General features: G+C 44.1%; 1 protein-coding gene across 1 annotated transcript in view; it reads left to right on the plus strand.

The window, feature by feature from the left end:
- LOC126455491 (UDP-glucosyltransferase 2-like) overlaps nt 1-17362 on the plus strand; it is a 105862-nt gene that overhangs the window by 61930 nt on the left and 26570 nt on the right. The window contains exon 5 of the mRNA XM_050091242.1: nt 7824-8046. Within this exon, the coding sequence (XP_049947199.1) occupies nt 7824-8046 (223 nt within the window). The remainder of the gene's footprint in view (nt 1-7823; nt 8047-17362) is intronic.

Here is a 17362-nt window from a genome sequence, read left to right on the forward strand (position 1 = left end):
ACTGAATCTAGTGCGTTGCTCTGTCCATGGCTCTTCGGTAGAATTAAATGTAAAATTTTGGCGCAAGTCCGTGGTCGTGCTATTAGCCAAACTTCAGGTGGAGTGCACATTTTCATCGCTGCAGCACTAGCAGGGGAGGAGGGTGGAACCATACCCCGGTAGCCTTTTACCGCAGAGAAAAGATCACAGTACCCACTTGCTAGAAGGAAAAGTGAACCTGCGGCCATTCTGGAGGAACTGGAACGAAGGATAATAGCGCTCCTATCCAAGTTTGAATCCGTGACCTCCCGAGCAAGAGTCTATTGTTCTATCCACTAGACCACCACGGCCACAACACTGGCTTTTAGTGTATCATATGTGAACACGTGAATTGGATTTAACATGACCGATGTATTCGGAATCCATGTTGCTTACTGTTGTGAGGGTCCACTATGTTCGAACACAAAGTAAGTTCTTGATCTCCAAATATACGCGAGTAGTATAGGATACCTATATGCCCTGATAGTGTTGTTATAAATGTTATCTACGTTATTAATACTATGGAAAAACCAGAAAAGAAGCGAAATGTTTGGTATGTGCTTAAGGTGTTGAAAATTAGGTAGATTGATAAATGAGGGGGCAACCTGACGAACCGGCGAGGAAAGAAACATGTGCAAAGAACTGAGAAGAAGTTAGGACATATTTATAGGACTTCTGTTAAGACGTAAGGGAATAACTCTCATGCTACCGGAGGGAGTAATAGAGCGTAAAATCTGTGGGGGAAGACAGAGATTGCAATACAACCAACAAATAATTGGGCACTTTCGGTGCAAATGCTACTCGGAGGCGATGAGATGAGGCTGGTGTAAGATAGATATTTTGTGAGAGGGGTGGGGGGAGGGCATATAAACCCAGTCAGTTTAATTATGAGAAGGAAGGAAGCACCCATAAGACAGGAGAACATAATAAGAAACTTCATGGGTTGAGAGTATGATTGTAGTGGTAACAAAATCGACTCAAATTTACAAAGAAAGTGGCAGTACCAGCCCACATAACAGTATGAAGTTACCAGTATGAAGACAGATCTAGGGATATTGCTGGCCACGGATTAACTGAAGATAACGCTGACAATTAATGTAGACACGTGCCATATGTGGACGAGCATTATCTTTTGTGTGAGAGTTAAGAGAAGAGGGCAGAAGATGCCCATGACTTACTATTCTCTCAGCCACTACCAGCCTTGACCTTCCTTAAGTTCTGACTGGTGGCTTGCTCACCATGTCACCAGAAGTTGCTTGTTGTGCCTCACCAAAACAACGGTCACTGCCGCACTCACCAACAATAGTCATGTGCAGAACCACAATTCATTGCTGTTCTCAATTCAACGCCATTCATTAGCATTCCATGTTTCTAGATTTTGGGACTACCCCAAATGCAGCCTTTAGTGGAGTGATGTTAACAGTAGCCCACACTTGGGATGGTAATTCCCTAGACTGGTCTCAGACCGGTGGTGTAAGATGACACAGAATATTGCAGAGAGTCCATTATTACTTCTTGTACGTCAAATGCTGAAGTGAAAAAGTCACGATGTGCCTTGTGCACAATACGGCGATCCTCTGTTGTGGTGGTGAGACGTGGTTGGCCACAAGTTTGACGACGAATATGGCTGTCCTCACGTTTGGACGCAGTCCAATATCCGGTCACTGTCGTATCCTAATCCCCCGAAAATCTGAATACAGCACGATTCGATTAGCCGGCTAAACGGAGACCCACAGTGAGCCCCTTTCAAACTCAGCTGCCAATAACGTTGTCTCAAATGGGTAATGGTGTCTTCGTGTCCTTCACAGTGATCACTCAATATTTATCACTTTTCACGTCCTTTGCCGACCGCGGTGGCCACACGGTTCTAGGCGCTGCAGTCCGGAACCGCGCGACTGCTACGGTCGCAGGTTCGAATTCAGCCTCGGGCATGGATGTGTGTGATGTCCTTAGGTTAGTTAGGTTTAAGTAGTTCTAAGATCTAGGGGACTGATGACCTCAGATGTTAAGTCCCATAGTGCTCAGAGCCATTTGAACCATTTTTCACGTCCTTTATATATCCTTCGGGGCATGGTAACAACATTAAACAGGAAAAACACTATTTCGGACGTTCTTTCTGTCATAGAGAATTGCAGCGTCCCCTCCTTTTGACAGGCAGCGTAATATAAAGTTCTCGGGTCTCAAGCTCCACGTTTCGAAGACTATCACTGCTGTCACCTTGTGGTGAAGCGTCTTTTCGTAGATGATCCGCCGACTCCGGCCACTACACGGCAACTGGGAATTGTGGCAGGGTCCGAGCTCGAGACCTAGAGTGTTCCATCATACTCTACATCGCGTGCCGTCTGGATGCTTCTCGCCTTGGGGATCTGTAACAGGTCCCAAGCGCATTTCGGTTAGTAACAACCGTCTCTGTTTGGCAGGTCATCATCCGTGCTAATTCCTAAGTCATCCTTTACTATGTCTCAAAATTCAATGGCCGTGCACAGTACTCTGTCCCATTCCCAATCAAACATATGGCCTGCTGTCAAAGCTATATTCAGCAACTCCCGAGTTACGTATGCCGGACAAAAAATTACTCAGCTGCAGGAGACATCATGCTATATATACAGGGTGGTCCATTGATAGTGACCAGGCCAAATATCTCACGAAATAAGCGTCAAACGAAAAAACTACAGAGAACGAAACTCGTCTAGCTTGAATGGGGAAACCAGATGGCGCTATGGTTGGCCCGCTAGATGGCGCTGCAATAGGTCAAACGAATATCAACTGCGTTTTTTTAAATAGGAACCCCCATTTTTATTACATATTCGTGTAGTACGTAAAGAAATATGAATGTTTTAGTTGGACCACTTTTTTCGCTTTGTGATAGATGGCTCTGTAATAGTCACAAACATATGGCTCACAATTTTACACGAACGGTTGGTAACAGGTAGGTTTTTTAAATTAAAATACAGAATCTGTACGTTTGAACCTTTTATTTCGGTTGTTCCAATGTGATACATGTACCTTCGTGAACTCCTCATTTCTGAGAACGCATGCTGCTACAGCGTGATTATCTGTAAATACCACATTGATACAATAAATGTTCAAAATTATGTCCGTCAACCTCAATGCATTTGGCAATACGCGTAACGACATTCCGCTCAACAGCGAGTAGCTCGCCTTCCGTAATGTTCGCACATACATTGGCATGTTGCAGGCGTTGTCGGTGGATCACGATAGCAAATATCCTTCAACTTTCCCCACAGAAAGAAATCCGGGAACGTCAGATCCGGTGAACGTGCGGGCCATGCTATGGTGTTACGACGACCATTCTACCTGTCATGAAATATGCTATTCAATACCGCTTCAACTGCATGCGAGCTATGTGCCGGACATCCATCATATTGGAAGTACATCGCCATTCTGTCATGCAGTGAAACATCTTGTAGTAACATCGGTAGAACTTTACGTAGGAAATCAGCATACATTGCACCATTTAGATTTCCATCGATAAAATGGGGGCCAATTATCCTTCCTCCCACAATACCGCACCATAAATTAACCCGCCAAGTTCGCTGATGTTCCACTTGTCGCAGCCATCGTCGATTTTCCGTTGCCCAATAGTGCATATTATGCCGGTATACGTTACCGCTGTTGGTGAATGACGCTTCGTCGCTAAATAGAACGCGTGCAAAAAATCTGTCATCGTCCAGTAATTTCTCTTGTACCCAGTGGCAGAACTGTACACGACGTTCAAAGTCGCCGCCATGCAATTCCTGGTGCATAGAAATATGGTACGGGTGCAATCGATGTTGATGTAGCCTTCTCAAAACCGACGTTTGTGAGATTCCTGATTCTCGCGCAATTTGTCTGCTACTGATGTGTGGATTAGCCGTGACAGCAGCTGAAACAGCCACTTGGGCATCATCATTTGTTGCACGTCGTGGTCGACGTTTCACGTGTGGCCGAACACTTGCTGTTTCCTTAAATAACGGAACTATCCGGCGAACGGTCCGGACACTTGGATGATGTCGTCCAGGATACCGCGCAGCATACATAGCACACGCGCGTTGGGCATTTTGATCACAGTAGCCATACATCAACACGATATCGATCTTTTCCGCAGTTGGTAAACGGTCCATTTTAACACGGGTAGTGTATCACGAAGCAATACCGTCTGCACTGGCGGAATGTTACGTGATACCACGTGCTTATACGTTTGTGACTATTACAGCGCCATTTATCACAAAGCGAAAAAGTGGTCCAACTAGAACATATTTCTTTACGTACTACACGAATATGTAATCAAAAATGGGGGTTCCCATTTTAAAAAACGCAGTTGATATCCTTTCGACCTATGGCAGCGCCATCTGACGGGCCAACCATAGCGCCATCTGGTTTCCCTCTACAAGCTAGACGAATTTCGTTCTTTATAGTTTTTTCGTTTGATGCTTATTTTGAGATATTTGACCCGGTCACTATCAATGGGCCACCCTATATATATATATATATATATATATATATATATATATATATATATATATATATATATATATATATATATATAACATCGTGACTATCTTTAATGACAGCCTCATTTCGGCGAGGAAATTTATCTACAGGTTTCTTTTTGCATGCTCTGTCCAACTGAAGTCACTCATTGATGATTAGGTCGGCAAAGGCATGAAATTACGGTGACGTTAGCAACGTTTCAACTTGTTTTCTATTGCATTAAGAACGGGCGAATTAGTAGAACACTCTAGATAAGAGAGAGTGCCTGCGTATTTGTCAAAGCAAAACAGTATGTCAGGAGGCCTGTCAAAAAGACTGTCGGCATCTTGGAATATAGGGGTGTCCACAGCACACACTTCTTAAAGATGTAGAAGCAACGACAACATTTGATGACAAAAATGGTTCAAATGGCTCTGAGCACTATGGGACTCAACTGCTGAGGTCATCAGTCCCCTAGAACTTAGAACTAGTTAAACCTAACTAACCTAAGGACATCACAAACATCCATGCCCGAGGCAGAATTCGAACCTGCGACCGTAGCGGTCTTGCGGTTCCAGGCTGCAGCGCCTTTAACCGCACGGCCACTTCGGCCGGCCATTGGATCACAGATAATGTAGAAATAGTCCTGTTTCATGTTCAACGTAATCTGAATTAATTGGCCGAGGTCATGGTACGAAAATGACACCCGAAACAGCACATAAGTACGCTGTGGATATATTCCAGTTTCAACGCCGCAACTACACTGAACGCCTATCATATGAAAAGCAACAACAACGTGACTCCTCAAACAATAGACACGCCTGAATCTTCCTGGCAGATTAGACACGCCTGCAGTCATTTACTATCCAGTTTCAAAGTTTCTTGACCCACTGAAATTCGTGTACCACGTTTTGCGAGATGCCGACTTGAAAATACATTGCATTCAGGTTTGTTCACAGATCGGTTTCTGGTTGAGACGCATCTTCGTCAACTGAAAGCAGCAATTCGTGTCGGGTTTATAATCGATTAGCACTGAAAAAGGGATTCCAAGAGGGGAACCGGCTGCTAGGGGATAAAATTACTCTTTCCCAAAATTTTTAAATTTTAAATAACGTCGTAATTACACAAACAGATAAAATATTCCTATTCCTAAGACTGTTTATGATCTTTAAATTTTTCAAATGCTTTTACACAACTGCTAAAATGGACAACGAGCTGACAAGTCATGGGATAGCAATATGCACATATACACATGCTGATAGTCTCGCGTACACGAGGTATGAAAGGGCAGCGCTTTGGTGGAGTTGGAATTTGTACTCATGAGATCCATGTGAAAAGGCTTCCGAAGTGACGGGAACTGACAGACTTTGAACGCGGAATGGTACTGGAGCAAAACGCACGGGACATTTCATTTTGGAAATTGTTAAGGAATTCAATATTCCGGTGTCCACAGTGTTACGAGTGTGCCGAGAACACCAAATTTCCGGCATTACCTCTCACACGGATAACGCAGTGGCCGACAGAATTCACATAACGACCTAAAGTTGTCAGTGGTAACAGGCAAGCAACACTGAATGAAATAACCACAGAAATAGATGTGGGACGTACGACGAACGTATCGATTAGGACAATGTGGCAAATTCTGGAGCGAATTGGCTATGGCAGTAGACGACCGACGCGAGTGCCTTTGCTAACAGCACAACATCGTCTGCTGTGCCTCTCCTGCGCTCGTGACCATACCGGTTGGAGCCTAGACGACTGGTCAGATGAGTCCCGATTTCAGCTGGTCAGAGCTGATGGTAGGGTTCGACTGTGGTGCTGACCTCACAAAGCCATGTGTCGAAGTTGTCGACAAGGCACTGTGCAAGCTGGTGGTGGCTCTACAATGGTGTGGGCTTTGTTTATGTGGCGTGAACTGGATCCTCTGGTCCAACTGAACCGATCTTTGATTGGGAATGGTCATATTCGGTTACCTGGAGACCATTTGCAGCCATTCGTATACTTCATTTTCCCAAACAACGATGAAATTTTTATGGTTTAATGTGCCATGTTACTAGGCCACAATTGTTCGCGACTTGTTTTAAGAACATTCTGGACAGTTCGAGCGAATGATTTGACTACCCATATCAGTGAGATTTATCTCACTGAATATTCAGTGGACATAATCGTAAGGTCGATTCATGCAGAAAATCCTGCACCGGCAACACTTTCGCTTTTGTGGGCGGCTATAGTGGCAGCATGGGTCAATATTTCTGCAGGGGACGTACACCATGCCACGTCGATTTACTGCACTATGCCACGAAAAAGGAGGACGGACACGACATTAGGAGGTAGCCCATGACTTTTGTCATCTCTGTGTTATCATGGATGACGATGTTGATGCTGTTATGATGTAATGATTGTGCTGCTGGCGCATCAAGAAGGTCATGCCCATGATTCAGTTGGAATAATGAGTAGACCCTACTACAATGGAGCTCGGTGGAGCCATAGGAAACCACTAACATAACTTGAGAGGGAGGGAGGAAGAGGGACAAAACCGAAAAATGGGGTGAACAGGAGCGTTGGTGATGAAGGCAAGGAGGGTATATCTTGGAGCGGATTTCATCTCTGGGTAGTGGATGTTGGTCGAACCTTCGGTGGGAGAGAATGAATAAGGCATGAAGGTGCTTGGAAGGTAAGATATTAGCGTTATGGCGCAACGAGGTACCTGAATAGGGGATTGGTGGGTAGCAAATTGATTGTTATGACCTTTTTTCAGTTAAAGTGATGGATTCGAATGTGCTCCAAGAAAAGAAGGTGTGTGAAATGGAGAGTTAGTGTGGGAATAGAACTTATTAACGTAGGTAGTTCCGGGACGTGAAGCGATGTGTATGTCTTTCTAGGATTTAAGGGGATTCCCAGAACTTAGGAGAGACGAAGTTGTAGACAACATTGTCATAAGCTTGAATTGGGAAGATGATAGGTTTTTCGCCAAGGATAATGATAGAATGATGTAGATTTCAGGTCTTGCCTGTTGGTAGCTTAAGCCTGTATAGGGCTTCGTGTACGATGTTGAGAAGGTGTGCTTTCCATATTAGTTTTCTGTCGAAGGTTAGTCTAAAATATTTTCTTTACTTTCTTTGTTAGTTAGAGTGATGAACTGGCTGTAGATGGAGAGGTGGAAATCTGCAAGGAAGCAATTGTAGAGTGATGTGGCCAAGGATTGTGGCTTTGTTTCTCTGTTGATTTGCTTGACGGTCCCACTTGTTACACCACTCGATGAAGAGTGACATTCGGACGAAAGGCAATGAGATTGTAATTATTCAGCTGTTGTGTTATTTCCACTATTGCAGAACATCCAGGAGTTCATGGACGGGGCGGAACACGGAGTGATCTACTTCAGTCTCGGCTCCAACGTCAAGAGTAATGCGTTGCCTTGGGAGAAGATACAGGCCTTCCTGGATGCGTTTCGAGAGCTGCCACAGCGAGTCCTTTGGAAATGGGAGAACGACTCGTTGCCTGGACAACCAGACAATGTGATGATCAACAAGTGGCTGCCACAGCAGGGTGTCCTAAGTGAGTTGTGTTTACTAGTTTTTGTTTTTGTACGTCCAGTCTTCTGACTGAAGGTTTGAGGGACTTTGGCCATTCACTTATGTAAAAATTAACTGGAAAGCTGCAGCCGTCCTTCCGATGTTATTTATTATACAGCTACCAGTTCCGGTGATTCAGTACACCATCTTTAGGCCTTAACTGTATACACAGTCCTATCTGTGGCTGCTGGTTTCCGTAGACTGTAACAACGATGTTATGACTCTAGCCACCAGGCAGCTACTACGATCTATCTACATAACAAATGAAGGAACTCCCATATATTTAGTGAATTAAAGATTCTTCCAAAATGCTTTTTTATTCCAGTCTCTGATCACAAATGAATTCTTTAGACGATGACCATCTTCAGAACTAAAATATATACATCTAGTGAGCAGTGTGTCTTTTAACATAAAACAGCAATGTTTATTACAATATACTGTGGGCTTGCTTATATGTAGTCATCATTTACGCAAAAACATAATCTGATAAAAGCACATTAGATAAAATGCATGTAGCAGACTTATTAAAATTAATGACTATCATAGAAACCAATTGTGATACATTGAAAGATGAATGCAGTTACCCATGTAAAATTATTAAAAGAAAATATATGAAGAATATAGATCCTACCCTTATTTTTTTATGGTGAATTTACGGTCAACAATTCATATCGCGTAATACATTGCCTGTGGCAACCTATAAATTACTTAAGAAAGATAAAATGTCTATATGACAGCTGAAAAAGAGACAGATCAATGAACAGCGCCCTCTGTTGGGTCGGCCGCTAGGATCTTATGTAGGCGCGCACCGATCGTAAGAACTTAACCAATAGAGGGCTTCACATACATCGTGACATGTCTCCCACAGAAAACTTTTACACAACGTATAAGCATTCAATAAATAAAATTATATAGTTTGGCTATACATTCCACGAGTAGGTAGGAGACTATCAGTTACAAGATTAGAGCGACTACTGTGCGGAAGTAAGGGAACTGCCTTCTGTCATCAACATAACTCATCAAGTAAGGCCAGGTATAAATACGCGAGGCATCCTGTGGTTATTGTAGTGTGTTATCAAACAAAGCAAAGCAGGCGTGGGGTATCCTAGGGGATTCACGCCTTTTGGTATTGTAAATTTTTGATTTCAACAAGTCGAGAGAGCGACCCTTCTCTGTCCTGTGTAAAATACGCATACAACTCTCGCTATTTCTTCCAAAACTTCAAAGACGATTTTCTCGAGAATTTCTGAGAGCTGTATCGAAATGCTTCGGTTGATTGATATTCGAGCTATGAACTTCACGTACCGTAAAAATAAAAAATTATCATGTAGGCTTGTTGTTAGCCGCTCGCGAAGGCAGTCAGGCGAGTCGATGTCTGCATGTTGCAGTGGTAGCCGGTGGTGCAGCCTTCACGGCTGCCGCTCGAAGGGCTCCCGCCGCTCTCGCTAGCGACCGTCCGCCTTCTCCCGAACAAGACGCCCTGTCTGGTGTCTCCTACACCACCGTGTCCCACAGAGAGCCTTTCTGACTGTCCCTCACATTTCTCTTTATAAATGTCTTGTGGCTAGGGCCTGCCGTCGGATAGACCGTTCGCCGGGTGCAGATCTTTCGATTTGACACCACTTCGGTGACTTCTGCGTCGATGGGGATGATATGATGATGATTAGGATAACCCAACACCCAGTCCCAGAGCAGAGAAAATCTCCTACCCAGCCAGGAATCGAACCCGGGCCCCTAGGATTGCCATTTTGTCGCGCTGACCACTTTTTTTTATCTCATTTTGTTCGCTTTTGGTCGTTGTATTTATTCTGGAACAATGTCCCTTCACACTTGTTCAAATTCGTCGTTCACCCATTCACTCAGTTATTTTGTTACAGAGAGCAGCTATCCGTCCCACCGAACACGCTGAGCTACCGTGCCGGCTATTGCATATTAATGTGGCAAACGCCTGTGTTCGAGGTCGACATGCAACAACAGCTCGCAGACGTCAGGTGGTAGCACTAGCAATGGAAGATATACAGGGTCTAAATTTTAAGTTGACAAACCGGAATAACTCGAAAAATAAGCTTCACACGAAAAAATGCGTAGATTCCAAAGTTGATTATTTTCGAGGGTGCTAAAATTAGAACGCCACCCGAGCCTCATGACGGTGGGGCGGGAGGCAACTTCAAAATTTCAAATGGGAACACCCACTTTTTATTGCAGAATCAGATTCTACATAAAAAGTACGTCCATTTTGTCTTAAATATTTGTTTTGATTCTTGGTAGTTTGCTCTATAATTCAAGAAAATCCATGTTCTCATTTTTGCGTGGAAAATGGTTACGGATAAATAAAAAATACTTATTTACTTCGTAAACTTTGATTCGCTGAAACTAAAACTCTCCCTCTCTCCCCCATCGGATGGGGTTTGAGAGAGAGGAATTAGAGTTTCACAAATGTTAACCCAAATAAGAGTGATTACTCCGAATCTAATAAAAAATTAGGTTCGTGAGTCAGTTAGTTTTTTAGTTAATGAGTTCACTCGTTAGTAAGTAGGATCTTTCATTATTTAGTTAGGTAGTCAAACAATCTGTTTGATAATTAAAAGTTGTGTAGCCTCATGACCACGAAACAAACAAAACTTAGCCGAATCTGTGCAAAAAATCAATATTTCGGTCAACACTTGTAAAACTCTAATTCCTCTCTCTCAAACCCCACTCTATGGGAAGAGAGAGAGAGTTTTAGTTTTAGCGAATCAAAATTTGCGAAGTAAATAAGCATTTTTTATTCATCCGTAACCATTTTCCAAGTCGAAATGAGAACATGAATTTTCTTGAATTACAGCGCCAAATACTAAGAACCAAAACATGTTCAAGACAAAATGTACGTAATTTTTTAAGTAGAATCTGCGGCGGCGCAGTTCTTTCCGTCCGTTTACGACGAACCTGCACATACCTGTGAACATTGTCTCAGCAGATCATCAGTAGGAAAGCCGAGTGAAACGTACTGTACTTCGACGTGAACCAGGCTGCAATTTAAGTCACTAATCTACGTTTAGGGAGAAACACGAAATGAAAGGTCGGAAATTCTGTCCTCAATTAATATATTCTGAAACTCAGGTGAACAAGTATCACAGCCAAGCCCGAGCTAGTCTTAACACAGTCACTCACAATCCCTTTCACTCACATTAACAAGTTTTTCGTGTTGCATTTACCGAAAACGCAATAGCTACAAAAATACTGAATGTTTTTGTTTTAGAATGCTCGCAAAATATTAAGTCTGTCGGTATCCACTGTAGTCACAGTTTTTAGCCATCGACCTGCTCAATACGCCACGCGGAATATATGTCTTATCTCGTCAAAAAATTCACTTAAAAATTCCGAAATTTCTACACACGCATCGGAATAATTATGCCATCACTTTCCAATACTTCTGATGTATGAAACACTGCTAGATCCGGCAACTTATCATTTACATCGGAACTGCTACTGCACACGTCAGAACTGTTTCATGGCTAGGCTTTGGCTCTTTCACTAGAACACTTAGTCTTCTCTACCAGCAGAGAAAGGCGCGCGAAGAATATTGCTTTACCATTGGTCAGTTTACTCAACAGCCAATAGCACAACAACATTCTCCCACGTCAATCCGCGCTTTTCATCAATAACCAATCGCAAAATAGTAAACCTAATGACTGCACTTTTTTACCGACGTAATTATCTAATATGCTGAAGTTTTGCTTATGCATAAAGTTATTTACTATTGTTATTTATACCTGAATTAACTTTCCCTTTACCATAAACATACTTTATAAATCTATTCTACAAAAATCTCCTTTGTTCATGTCCATACTCCTTCGAAATGTTCCCAAACTAAATCCTACTACATAACTCGTTAAGCAATTATCTTCATATTAACATAATCCACACTCAGGTATCATTGATACTGCTAAAACACATTTCTAACATTTTATATACACAAAAAGACATAATAACAGTTTATGAAAATAGTATAACAGTTTATGAAAAACATCCTATTACTTTAGTGCACTCTACTGGGCACAATCGAAACTAAATCAGTGCCCTACCCAATACTGTCCTCTATTCGCTGATACATAAACTACGTGCACATCCAGTCTCGCGTCACCATCCGTCACTATTCAGCTCTGATACACATCTCCCGCTTAACCGCCTCCAAAAAAATGGCTCTGAGCACTATGGGACTCAACATCTTAGGTCATAAGTCCCCTAGAACTTAGAACTACTTGAACGTAACCAACCTAAGGACATCACACACACCCCTGCCCGAGGCAGGATTCAAACCTGCGACCGTAGCAGTCCCGCGGTTCCGGACTGCAGCGCCAGAACCGCACGGCCACCGCGGCCGGCTAACCGCCTCCAAGGCAGGATCGTTATACGGCGCTACGCCTGAAATCTGATACTGCAATCAGAAATGGCGGTTCCCATTTGAAATTTAAGGTTGCCTCCCGCCCCACCCCCAAGGGACTGGGGTGGCGGGCTAATTTTAGCACCAGCAGATGTCCCCCTCGGAAATAATCAACTTTGGAATCTACGCGTTTTTTCGTGTGACGCTTATTTTTCGAGTTATTCTGGTTTGTCAACTTAAGATTTACACCCTGTATACATCTACATCTACATCTACATTGATACTCCGCAAGCCACCCAACGGTGTGTGGCGGAGGGCACTTTACGTGCCACTGTCATTACCTCCCTTTCCTGTTCCAGTCGCGTATGGTTCGCGGGAAGAACGACTGTCTGAAAGTCTCCGTGCGCGCTCTAATCTCTCTAATTTTACATTCGTGATCTCCTCGGGAAGTATAAGTAGGGGGAAGCAATATATTCGATACCTCATCCTGAAACGCACCCTCTCGAAACCTGGCGAGCAAGCTACACCGCGATGCAGAGCGCCTCTCTTGCAGAGTCTGCCACTTGAGTTTATTAAACATCTCCGTAACGCTATCACGGTTACCAAATAACCCAGTGACGAAACGCGCCGCTCTTCTTTGGATCTTCTCTATCTCCTCCGTCAACCCGACCTGGTACGGATCCCACACTGATGAGCAATACTCAAGTATAGGTCGAACGAGTGTTTTGTAAGCCACCTCCTTTGTTGATGGACTACATTTTCTAAGCACTCTCCCAATGAATCTCAACCTGGTACCCGCCTTACCAACAATTAGTTTTATATGATCATTCCACTTCAAATCGTTCCGTACGCATACTCCCAGATATTTTACAGAAGTAACTGCTACCAGTGTTTGTTCCGCTATCATATAATCATACAATAAAGGATCCTTCTTTCTATGTATTCGCAATACATTACATTTGTCTATGTTAAGGGTCAGTTGCCACTCCCTGCACCAAGTGCCTATCCGCTGCAGATCTTCCTGTATTTCGCTACAATTTTCTAATGCAGCAACTTCTCTGTATACTACAGCATCATCCGCGAAAAGCCGCATGGAACTTCCGACACTATCTACTAAGTCATTTATATATATTGTGGAAAGCAATGGTCCCATAACACTCCCCTGTGGCACGCCAGAGGTTACTTTAACGTCTGTAGACGTCTCTCCATTGATAACAACATGCTGTGTTCTGTTTGCCAAAAACTCCTCAATCCAGCCACACAGCTGGTCTGATATTCCGTAGGCTCTTACTTTGCTTATCAGGCGACAGTGCGGAACTGTATCGAACGCCTTCCGGAAGTCAAGAGAAATAGCATCTACCTGGGAGCCTGTATCTAATATTTTCTGGGTCTCATGAACAAATAAGGCGAGTTGGGTCTCACACGATCGGTGTTCCCGGAATCCATGTTGATTCGTACATAGTAGATTCTGGGTTTCCAGAAATGATATGATACGCGAGCAAAAAACATGTTCTAAAATTCTACAAGAGATCGACGTAAGAGATATAGGTCTATAGTTTTGCGCATCTGCTCGACGACCCTTCTTGAAGACTGGGACTATCTGTGCTCTTTTCCAATCATTTGGAACCCTCCGTTCCTCTAGAGACTTGCGGTACACGGCTGTTAGAAGGGGGGCAAGTTCTTTCGCGTGTCGAGGGGATGTAGAAAATATTTCAGTCGTTGTCGTAATGCGGAAACAAAACGTTGTCTGACATCGAGAAGGTCATTATCATTGACTTCCGGGCCAAGGGTGGAAGCTTATCCGAAACGATAAGGTTGAGGACTGTTTGCATGCTGCCGTTGTTAAAATATACCATGCACAGCAAAATGGCGTTATCCAAATCAGGCGCCGAGAATGGCGTTATCCAAATCAGGCGCCGAGGCAACTGTGTAGCACTATGGGCCATAGATGACAGGGGAGAATGACGGCTACAGAATGGGTGTGCTACTGGTGAGCAACTGAAAGCCCAGACGGACCACGGGGCTAACAACTGCGTTTCCTCAACGACTGTCAGCGAACGTTGCTCCATATGGTGGTCTGCAGCAGGTGCGTGGTTTATGCACCCATGCTGACTTCCGTTCATCGGCGACGAAGGCTGGAATTTGCACTCCAGTACCGTAAGTTGACTTCTGCAGAGTGGTGCCAGGTGGCCATTTGAGGTGAATCACGTTTTATGCTTTACTGGACAGATGGCCGTTCGGTTCTACGGCTTAAAAATCTCACAGCAAACACTGAAGCCGGAGGAGGGGCCGTTATGGTTTGGGGAATGTTTTAGTGGCATTCCCAGTGTGATATCGTCATTATCGAAAACACACTGGATCAACACAAGAATGTTTCTATCCTTGCCGACCATGTCCACGCGTATATGTAGTTTGATTCTCCGTGGCACGACAGCACCTACACTACTGGCTATTAAAATTGCTACACCAAGAAGAAATGCAGATGATAAACGGGTATTCCCTGGACAAATATATTATACTAGAACTGACATGTCATTACATTTTCACGCAATTTGGGTGCATAGATCCTGAGAAATCAGTACCCAGAACAACCACCTCTGGCCTTAATAACGGCCTTCATACGCCTGGGCATTAACTCAAACAGAGCTTGGATGGCGTGTACAGGTACAGCTGCCCATGCAGCTTCAACACGATACCACAGTTCATCAAGAGTAGTGACTGGCGTATTGTGACGAGCCAGTTGCTCGGCCACCATTGACCAGACGTTTTGAATTGTTGAGATATCTGGAGAATGTGCTGGACAGGGCAGCAGTCGAACATTTTCTGTATCCAGAAAGGACCATACAGGGCCAGCAACATGCGGTCGTGCATTATCCTGCAGAAATGTAGGGTTTCGCAGGGATCGAATGAAGGGTAGAGCCAAGGGTCGTAACACATCTGAAATGTAACGTCCACTGTTCAAAGTGCCGTCAATGCGAACAAGAGGGACCCCATACCATCACGCCGGGTGATACGCCAGTATGGCGATGACGAATACACGCTTCCAATGTGCATTCACCGCGATGTCGCCACACACGGATGCGATCATCATGATGCTGTAAACAGAACCTGGATTCATCCGAAAAACTGACGTGTTGCCATTCGAGCACCCAGGTTCGTCGTTGAGAACACCATCGCAGGCGCTCCTGTCTGTGATGCAGCGTAAACGGTAACCGCAGCCATGATCTCCGAGCTGATAACCCATGCTGCTGCAAACGTCGTCGAACTGTTCGTGCAGATGGTTGATGTCTTGCAGACGTCCCCATCTGTTGACTCAGGGATCGAGACGTGGCTGCACGATCCGTTACAGCCATGCAGATAAGATGCCTGTTATCTCGACTGCTAGTGATACGAGGCCGTTGGGATCCAGCACGGCGTTCCGTATTACCTTCCTGAAACCACCGATTCCATATTCAACTAACAGTCATTGGATCTCGACCAACGCGAGCAGCAATGTCACGATACCATAAAGCGCAATCGCGATAGGCTACAATCCGACCGTTATCAAAGTCGGAAACGTGATGGTATGCATTTCTCCTCCTTACACGAGGCATCACAACAACGTTTCACCAGGCAGCGCCGGTCAACTGCTGTTTGTGTATGAGAAATCGGTTGGAAACTTTCCTCATGTTGGCACGTTGTAGGTGTCGCCACCGGCGCCAACCTTGTGTGAATGCTCTGAAAAGCTAATCATTTGCATATCACAGCATCTTCTTCCTGTCGGTTAAATTTCGCGTCTGTAGCACGTCACCTTCGTGGTGTAGCAATTTTAATGGCCAGTAGTGTACCAGCAGGACAATGAAACGTGTCTCGCAGCACGCAGTGTAGGTGTGCAGTTCGAAGAGAGTCAGGATGCGTTTACCGCGCTCACCTGGCCACCAAACTTCCCGCTTTTAAACCCAATCGAGAATCCGTGGGACCACCTCGATCGGGCTGTTTCTCAATTCGGAAACCTAGCAAGCGCAGTTGGATACGGCGCTGTCGGCGGCATGGATCCACATCCCTGCCGTCACCTTGCAGAACCTCACCAAATGTCTTCCTATATGTCTCGCAGCGGTCCAAGCTGCAAAAGGTGGTTATTCAGGCTTTTGGCAGGTGGTCGCATTAATGTGACTGGCCAGTGTTTTAACTCTCCGCGTGTTTTACAAAACAAATATGCGTGTTTTTCTTTACAAAAGAAAGTAATGACATTCTTAATTGTTTATAATTATCAGCAGTTTGAAAGTTTAACACAATAAAGAAAGTCTCGCAGAATGAATTTACCTTCTAGGGTTTCCACCAATGCTGGTGGGTCTCGTCGTAGTGTTCCTGTGTCGGCTGTGTAGGACACTTGAACACGTCCATCTTGGTAAACGTACGCTACGCACTATTATGTACGGAAATTGTTGAAAACGGTTTGGATCTCATCTTCGCAGAATTGTTACACACTGAATATTGACCATTTTCAACACAGTAGGATCAGTTTTTCCATTTTCAATCAGCTCTATATCCTGAACGAATATGGGCCTCATTTTTAGAGTTCCGTACCTGAGTCGATAAAAACGGAACCCTTACAGGATTGCTTCATTGTCCACCTTCCTGTCCGTCTGTCTCTCAGACCCACTGTTAAGACCGCTTTCTCCCAGGAAAGGGAAAAGATATGACGCTGAATTAATGCCAGGTACTAAGGGACGATCCTTCGGGGCTGTGAAAAGTTTAAGATCCTAAATCATTGCTGTGAGAAGATATGGTAATTCATGTCACATATTTCGATACTCACACTGTAGGGTATTCCTGTTGACGTAGCAACATGAAATTTGACGATCAGCAAGGTTTCGACATACAAGTAAAAGGAAAATCCGTAAATTGTTAATTTGTAATTATATCACTTTTTAATTTTTGCTGTTTGTTATCCATC

The sequence above is a fragment of the Schistocerca serialis genome, chromosome 2, assembly GCF_023864345.2.
Source record: "Schistocerca serialis cubense isolate TAMUIC-IGC-003099 chromosome 2, iqSchSeri2.2, whole genome shotgun sequence".
NCBI lineage: Eukaryota > Metazoa > Arthropoda > Insecta > Orthoptera > Acrididae > Schistocerca > Schistocerca serialis.